Below are 9,073 nucleotides of genomic sequence, written 5' to 3'. Positions count from 1 at the left end.
CAGACCATGCCTGATGGCATGACACCCTTGAGTAAGATCTCCTCAGAGCTGACAAGTCCTCTCCTCAACACTTGGAGAGAATGTGGGTCTGAACTCCAGTAAAACCAGAGAGGAGGCAATGTCTGTGCAGGGCTGGAGGCAATGTCTGTGCAGGGCTGGAGGCAGGCACCCACAGGATGGCTCCACACTTGTGGGCTATAGCACACCCTCAGAAGAGCTCTAGAGAGTTCCATCATGATGCTTGACCTTAGAGAGGCTGGGCTCAGAGCTAGGTCGTCAGGAAGTGGGCCCACAGGTGCCCGCTTGGCATATGTCCGGAGAAGTCAGTGGACAGCAACCGGGACCACTGCTGGAAGGTTTGCCTAAACCAGTCACACAGCACGGGGGCTGGAAGGAAGGAGATTGGCAGCCACTCTGATCGAGAGTGGGTCCACCACAAATTGATTGGCCAGAAATCATAACACATGATGCTGATTTACCGCTGCTCTTTACAAAACAAGGGGACTGGCAGGGAGCCACTGGTTGGCAGATGAAGGAGATGATAGGCGTTGTTTGACAGTGACATGGCTGGCAAGGGGAAGGCGCACAGCAAGTTTGCCTGCAAGAACACATACAAGCTAATGGCTGGCAGGAGACAGGCATGCAGGGAGCTGACTGGCAGGACGTAAGAACATAGCAAATAGGTTGGTAATAAACTGACTGACAGAGTTGACCTTCACCTTCGGTGGGTTGACATGACCCTCCTTGGCAGCTGGTTGGTTGGCACGAGCCAGCCTCACAGCTAGCAGGTAGACACGGGGTCTCATCACAGGATGTTGTTTCAAAGCAGGATGGCTGACAGGATCCATCATCACAGGAAGCGGATGGGCCACATGCTGTCTGGCATGACCCTGATGTGCAGGCAGACTCCTGGCAGGAGCTCTGGCAGCAGAAGCTGTTCTCACAGCACAGCGTGTGACAACCGGCAGATTCCAGACAGGAGGGCTGGCATGAGGCAGCAGAATGAGGAGTCCCTCCGGAGTCAGATGCACAGCAGGCTGCTTGTGAACCTATGGGTTGGCAAACAAAACCCACACAGGAAGTTTCTGGAAAGCAGGTTGATGGACGAGAAACAGGTTCAGAGTTAACTGGGGCACTGTCGGGTCCTTGACGGTTTTCTTGGTGGGTAACCAATTGCCACGTCCTACATCGGCAGGAACTGGGTAAACGGATCGTATTTCTAAGGCAGCCACCTTTGGAGCTTGTGGAGATGGTGGGCGCAGCTGGAACAGCTGTGGAGTTTCCGGAACAGCAACTGTCTGCCATGGTGTTCCTACTAGCCAGGCCGTGAGGCTGCAGGCTCCATCCTTTGAAGAAGACACCTGATTCCAAGGGGATTTTATAGTCCTTCCCTGGGACATTGGCCCTGCCTACAGCATCCTTCCTTGTTAGTGTTCCTATTCATTTACATATAAACATCAGGTGAGGGCTTCAGGAGCCCTGGAAGAGGCCCCCACTGGGAGTTTTCTTTGCCGATTTTGGAAACACTCTGGGATGAGCTGTCTCTTTTACAGGTTGTTCCTCAGCCTCACCAAAGCAAGCTCTTCCTTAGCACCCTCTCATCAGGAAGCCTCCTCCAAGAGGAAGTTGCTCTTCCTCCAGGAAGCAGTTCCATGCCATCAGATGAGGTGGAGCACTGACAGTATTATTCAAAGAGAAGATGTGATAGTAAAGATGAAGAACAGAAAATTAGTCTGTGGATCCCAAGGACACTTACGCATGCCCCCTCTCCCTAGAATCGTCACTTTTGGAGCCAACAATTAACAGCTGTAGTGGCTTTCATTAGCAGTTACCATATATGATTGAGCCTCTGGTGGCATCTTTCATTTATCCTTGCAATGACCTTAGTTAGTTAGTAAGTAAGGTTGACATCCTTATTTTAAAAGTAACAAAACAAACTCGGAGTTTAAATTATAATTAAAACAAAATTCAAATCCAGAGTCATCAGTCCCAAAATCTCTGCTCAGTTGGAGCACCTGAGGAGGTACAGAGTGCAGAAGTGGTGGGGACAGAGAGACCGGACAACATTCATGCAGCAGGGCTGGCCCATAAGCAGCACGACCAGGCCCTGTGTAGGGATCATCTCCCCAGTGCAGTGTGATGTTCGCTGGATCAAACGAGTTGAATGTTCACCTCTATTTAGTAATATATCCAACAATGATCTTGTCATTTGGAAATTTAAAATATAAACATTTAGTCAAGCACCGTTGGTTTACCCCTCTAATTCTGGTCTTTGGGAAGCTGAGGCAGAAGGGTTACTCTAAGTGCAAGGCGAGAGTGGGCCGCACAGTGAGTTCCAGTTCAACCTGCACCAGGGTGAGAGAAACATCTCAAAAAATTCTGGGGAAGTGAAACAGACCTTCAAATATTTCATGAAGGAATATTAAACTCATAAGATGGAAATCAACAGCTTATGAATCCCTCAACCAAAAAATGTCAACAACCAGAACTGCCAAGTCATCTCTGTAGAGCATTTTAAAGTTCAGGTGATCCCTTACAAGAAGGATTTGTGATGCTCTCTCTGGATCTGTCTTGTTTTCCTCTGGGCCCAAGTGGCTGGCTGCACCACTGACTGATTCCAGCATCCCACGCAGGTGCACATCGGGTCTGGTTCCTGCTGAGGCTTGCGATGCAATGGAAGGGTGATGGTGTGTGGCTTCAGGCGGGGCTGCCTGGATTTGCAGCTCATTCTGTGGAACAGGGCGGCTTATTACCCACATCTTCAAAGTACCCGGACATCATAAGCTGCCTTGATGTTTCTAGGGTTAATTCAGCTGCTTCTGAAACAGACGAAATGGCTGGAGATTCTGGAAGAGTCTTGGCAAGGGAGCAGCTGTGGAATCTTATCTTTTTGGCTCCCTCTTCTCCCTCTGTTTTGAAAGAGAAGCTCCTGAGGAGAGTGGTGCCTGGGAGACACTCACCCTGGTCACTGAAGAGCCCTTCTCGACCACTGCCTTTTCCAAGGAGTGTGGGTGGCTCCTCGCACCCTCCTCCTCACGCTCTCCATTTGTCATCTTTAAAACTGCAACCACTGAGTGCCCCTATCATTGAGATAATTGGAAAGCTGAGGAATATGTTTTATTCTAGAATATGTTTACCCCAAAGCTCTTCATCCCTTGAGAGAAATACATTTAGCTCACCAAAGAAGTCAAGCAGACCAAGAAACATGCAAATACTTGAAATGTAGCATCAGTTTCAGTTTGAAAACTGAAATTCCATGCCAAGCCACCCCAGTTGCACCAAGAGAACTTGCTTCATTTCTCATCTATTTTCTCCAAGCAATTCTGTTTTTATCTTTTTCTTTAAAAAATTAAAATACCCCAGTTGAGATAAAATTTTATTTTCTATCAACTTAATGTGATTGAAGGCTCTGAAGACACCTGCAGCATCATTCAAAAGCATTGCATGACTACAGCATGAGAGACGGTGATGGGACTGGAGAGAGGACTCAGCATTTAGAGAGCTCAGCATTTACACAACCATGAAAACCAGAGTTCAGATACCATATTAAAAAGTCAGTCACAGCCATGGGTGCCCATGACCTCAATATTGTTAGAGTTTGAGACGCAAGGATCACTAGCGTTTGGTGGTCAGCACCCTAGCTTCAGTGAGAGGCCCTGTGTCAGGGAAACGAGTCAGAGAGTGATCCAACAGGACAAGTGAAATCCTCCTCTGGCTGCAGATCAAACTCCTGTGCATGCTCTCACCACACACACACACACACACACACACACACACAGAGAGAGAGAGAGAGAGAGAGAGAGAGAGATGCATACATTCTCTGCCTCTCTCTCTCTCTCTCTCTCTCTCTCTCTCAATCTAGTATAGTGATTTTTAATAAAAAAAACAGACTTTGGACATAACTTCATGTTTAAATAATTTATGATATTTACTAACTGTAACTACCCCATGTGTGTATTTATCTCATGTAAGATACATGTATATCTTTGTATCTGTGTATTTATATGTGCATGTATATACATATGTATATGTATGGGTTGTTTTTAATACTTTAAATATAAATATCATCTTCTAGGGATTATTTAAATTTATCAACATCATTATTAGGGCTCACTCGTGTTGTTACAGGTCTCCACCCCTTTTTCACTGCAACATAATACTTCCTTGTGTTAATTAAATACCATTTTATTTGTCTCTTCATTGGCACTTGGCTTGATTGACCTTCAGATGTTTTATCTTTCACATATAGAAGAGGAACAGGGCAAGGAGAAATCTTGCCTTGAAGAATAACAAGGATTCACATGAAACACTAAGTCTAGTGCCTGGAAACCCTCGTTAACTCCTCATCTGGAGGAGACAGATTGAATCCTAATGCCCTGCCGTGACAGAAACTCCAACCAACACCCACATGCAGGTAAGTGTCACTATTGGCTTTCTCCCTCTGCCATTGCATAATCAGATTCTCCAGAGGCTGGTTTCACAACTCCCTCAGGATGTCTAGCAATGCCTGGCTGGTAGAGCCCAGGAATTCTGCTTGATGATCTCCAAAACTCCTCAGCAAATGACTGTCCCATTCAAATGTCAGTGGTGACAAAGCTGAGAAGCCCTAGTCTGTCCTCTCCTGTGCTTATGATTGTTCACATTAGACCTGAAGAAGAGGAGAGACCCTTCATTCTGTGTATGAAGTAAGGGCATGACTGAAGATGTTATGTGCTTCAGATATAGGAGACAATGCTTAGATAACTAGTGTTTGTGGTACTCAGAACACAACGCTCTCCTACAAAACTCCTCATTGCCCAACCCTCCTTACTACAAGCAAGACTCCCATTTGTTGTTCTCATTCCTTTTTGACCCCGAAAGACATTTGTTTCCTTCCATTTCTCTACATCCTGGACCATGTCTTCTCATTGAGTTTTCCAGGCCAAGGCCAGACAGCCTTTCCAAAACCCATTTTCCTTCATGACCCTGACCTGCATACAGCCTCTCAGTGACTTTACATAAGCTCTTCACCAAACCAAGCGTCTATCTAGCACACAAGGCTCTCTGTGGGAAGATCAGTGCCTGCTACCCACTGTCAGGGCTCACCTTCCCTCTAAAGACACCTCTGCCCAAGCATCACCTCATAGACAGTTGGCTCCCAGCCCTGATCATCTGTCTGTAAATCTCCTTCCTAGAGAGCTCTTCTGCACCTGGTTAATTCTTACTTGTATCAAAGGATAGGAGCTCTCTGCTTTGCATAAACAAAGTAACTGTCTCATTGACATGTGTCACCACACCATGGACTGACTTCCCCGAAGACGAGGGACAGAGACTTCTGTCTGTGATAGAGCATAACACTATCCATGTCACTTCCCTAGCAGCTAGTCTCTAAGCACCACTGGTTGTCTAGCTAGATGCATGATTAGAAGGATGAGCAGGCTGGAAAGGAGGGAAGAGAGGAGGGAGAGAAGGAGGGAGGAAAGGTGGAGGGATAGAAAGAAATAAGAACAATGAGGAAAGAAGAGAGGAAAAAGGAGGAAGGTAGTAATGGAGAGATGGGAAAGAGGGAGGAAAGTTAAAAATGAAGAGAAAGGAAAAAGGAGAAGGGAGGAAAGGAAAGAGGAAAAAGGAGACTGAGGAAGGGAGGGAGGGGACGAGAGAAAGAAAGAAAAAGAAGGAAGACTTGGTGGGGATAACACTAGATGCTTTAAAGGGGAAAGGGGAAAGGGGGGAGTAAAGAAGGAAGAAGGGTGGGAAGAACAGAAAGGAGGAGAGGAAGTGGAGAAGAAAGGGGAAGTAAGGGGAAGAATAGAAAGGAATGAGGGAAGGAAGAAAGCAAAGAATGAATCTAAAGAATCTGGTGAGCAGTAGAAGCTTTGAGAGGGTAGGAGAAGGAGGGAGTGAAGGAAGAAAGAAAAACAGATGGAGGAAGAAAGAACAATAACAACTTTAAAGGAAAAGCAGAGGGAGTGGGAAGGGGAGGATGGGAGGTAGAGGAAAGGTGAGAGGGAAGGGAAGAAGAAAGAAGAAAAGGAGAAAGGAGAGGAAACATACATGGAAGTAATGATGGATGGATGGATGGATGGATGGATGGATGGATGGATGGATGGATGGAGAGATTGAGGTATGAATGAATTAAAGGAAGGAGATATTGAAAAGGAAGAGGTGGATAGAAGGGAGAGAGGAAAAGAGAGAGGGAGGGATAGAGAGAGAGGAAAGGAAGAATGGGCAGTGGGATAGTTGGAAGAATAGAAGGAAGAAGGGAGGGAGGAATAGAAAGAAGGAGGGGCAGATGGAAGAATGGATAGTCAGGGGAGGGTTCTCCAAGAAAAGCAAGAACCGCATGTCACTTCAACTTAGCCACTTTTATTGCACGATTATATATATCTCGCTGCAGATGCTCCCAAGGAACACAATACATGAGAACAGAAAACATCGCCCAGTGATGCAGCAAAGCAGTTCTCAGTGTACTGGCAACAGAAGACAACATTCCTTTCTCTGTGCAGGAGAAGACGTCTTCACTGGGACCATGAGGAGGCTGGAACTTTTGATAAGTTCTCTGAAGCATAAGCAAGTGGTGTCTGGCAGTGTAGACTAAACAAGGTTCTAGCTATGCTGTAATGAGCTGTGCACGGGACTTTCCCGGTTTCTCTCTGGCTTTTGACTGTTGCATTGCAGGAATTGACGAGCTGGAGCTGGTTCAGCGGTCAGCAGGCTTGCTGGCAGCAGGCTGGGGTGCTACAGCTTCACGGGTGATGGGGCTGGCGGGTTTGATCTCAGAGGGCTGGCAGGGAGTATCATCTGAGACCTCTGTCTTGCCGGGTGTTGTGTCAGCACAGTCGGGCTGACTGGAAGTTGGATTTTTGCAATCAGACTTGTCATTGTCAGAATCAGTGCAAGGCTGGCGAGAGCAGACAGGACGGTAGGAGTAAGAAGCTAAGCAGGTCGGGCGGCGGAGTATGGAATAGCAGGAGCGGTAGCAGGCAGGGCGGTAAGTGATGGATGTCACATATGGCTGCCTGAAGGTGATGGGTCCAGAACAGATGGGGCGGCAGATAGGGCGGCACGAAACTGGACTGCAAGGCGGCTTGCAGGAACTAGGTATGTAGAAAGTCCGAGGAGGGCAAGCCGGTTGGCAGATGGCAGATGCAGAAGACCCCGGACGGCAGCAAGCAGGTTGGCAAGAAGGAGATGGGCAGGAAACAGGCTCACAACAGACAGAATGGCATCGTTTGACTATGTAGCAGGAAGGTTGGCATGGAGTGGGCACACACACCGATGGCAAGCAAGGACTGGGCTCAGGGCAGACAGGTTGGCAGATACTGGAGACACAGCATGAGGAGTCTTGGCAGCTGCTAGAGACACATGGTGGCTCACAAGGGCCCTGGACAGAGCAGACAGGACGGAGACAAACAGGCTCACACACCAGAGTCATACAGGCAGATGGCTGACAAGCACTGGTCTCTGAGCAGGGTGGCTCACAGGGAGTGGACTCACAGCCGACTGGCTGGCAGCTACTGGCTGCAGAGCAGACAGATGGACAGCAGCTAGGTGTTGGGCACACCGGCTGGCAGCAAGCAGGCTCACAAACCACAGGCTCACAGATCATGGCTTGGCAGGAAGCAGGCACAGTGCAAACAGCTGAGCAGCAGCTGGGCTCACAGATCACTGGCTGGCAGGAGACGGGCAAGCAGAGGAGAGGCTGGCAGGATGCAGTCTCACAACACACGGGCTGGCAGCTGCTCACAGAACAAGAAGGCTGGCACATGGTGGCCTCACAACACACAGGTTGGGCACAGGTGTTCATGGAGCAGGAAGGCTCACAGACGGTGGCCTCGCAGCACACAGGTTGACAGCAACCACCCACAGAGCAGGAAGGCTCACAGACGGTGGCCTCGCAGCACACAGGTTGAGCACAGCTGCTCACAGAACAGGAGGGCTCACAAATGGCCGCCCCACAGCACACTGGCTGGCAGCAACTGCTCACAGAACACGAAGGCTGGCAGCATTGTGAGCCACAGCCGGATGACCCACAGCTGTCCTCACAAGTCACCAGCTGCCATGTCTGGCTCCGGCAGGAACTGGGTAGGCAGATAGGTCCTCCACAGCTCACCTCAGTAGAGCAGAGAGAGATGGCAGGCAGGGAGGGGCATTTCCTAGAACAACAGCAGCCAGACATGGTGGAGATAGCTCTGTCTTGGAGTGAGTGCTGCCTGAGTGTGGCATCTCCCTTTTATACTCCCTCACAGGTGCTTGCTGTCTGGGGGCCCCCTGCATCTTTTCCTCATTGTTGTTTGGGCCCTGTTTTTGGAGGAACCTCTTATTATGCCAACATTTGTTGATCCAGAAGTTGTTTGTCTGCCCATAAGGAAGATGTTTATTTACTGACTGGCTAAATATGGAATCCTCAAAGCTACAGGTAGTCCCGAGATGAGCCTTGTCACCCTCACAATGGAAGGTCTCTATCCTAGCATCATGAAGAAGGAAAGAGGAAAGGAGCCTATAATTTAGCTACTGTCTACCCTTCTACCACTTCTCCTAGGCTAGGCACAGATGTCTACATGAGTATGACTGCCTACCCTGCAGCTGGCAACCAAGACAGGAGCAGACAACCACACTATCATGACAAGCGCCACAGGGACACATAGTGAGGAGCTCAGTTGTGGATGGGACATCCGAACTGAGCTGTCTGTGGCCACAGTCCACAGCCATCCTGTGTGGATCAGATTACTCTCCCCAGTTACAGATGGAGAACTGAGGGTAGAGGAGAAGAAAGGCTAGGTTGATGGCTGGAGGTCACACCCACCCCTCCCACAGATAGGCTCTCAGCAAGCTGAACCTCCTCTAAGAAAAGAAAGTATTGTCATTTATTTACTGTGTACGCGTAGACATGTGCAGGTGCATGTAGGTGCATGCATGCATGTACCATGCACATCTGTGGAAGCAAGGGGACAATTCAGGATGCAGTTCTCTGCCATGTTGATGCTGGGGATTGAACTCAGGTCACCAGGCTTGGTGACAAGCACCCTGACCTGTTGAGCCATCTCAATGGCTCTGAACTTCGACTTTCTCAGCCGACGTCATCAATGGTGTG

At 48.6% G+C, this 9,073-nt stretch overlaps 2 protein-coding genes across 2 annotated transcripts; both read right to left on the bottom strand.

Moving 5' to 3' along the window:
- Positions 1 to 276: 276 nt before the first annotated feature.
- Krtap29-1 (keratin associated like protein 29-1) lies at positions 277 to 1,305 on the bottom strand. The gene has a single exon (XM_052194990.1). The coding sequence runs from the start codon at positions 1,303 to 1,305 to the stop codon at positions 277 to 279; it is 1,029 nt and encodes a 342-aa protein (XP_052050950.1).
- Positions 1,306 to 6,679: 5,374 nt separating this feature from the next.
- On the bottom strand, positions 6,680 to 8,158 carry LOC127693378 (keratin-associated protein 16-1). The gene has a single exon (XM_052194173.1). It carries the CDS (start codon positions 8,156 to 8,158, stop codon positions 6,680 to 6,682), a length of 1,479 nt encoding a protein of 492 aa, XP_052050133.1.
- Positions 8,159 to 9,073: the final 915 nt, after the last annotated feature.

The sequence above is a fragment of the Apodemus sylvaticus genome, chromosome 10 (assembly GCF_947179515.1).
Source record: "Apodemus sylvaticus chromosome 10, mApoSyl1.1, whole genome shotgun sequence".
Taxonomy (NCBI): domain Eukaryota; kingdom Metazoa; phylum Chordata; class Mammalia; order Rodentia; family Muridae; genus Apodemus; species Apodemus sylvaticus.
The sequence above is the reverse complement of the archived record's forward strand: the minus strand, read 5'-3'. Positions and strand labels throughout refer to the sequence as shown.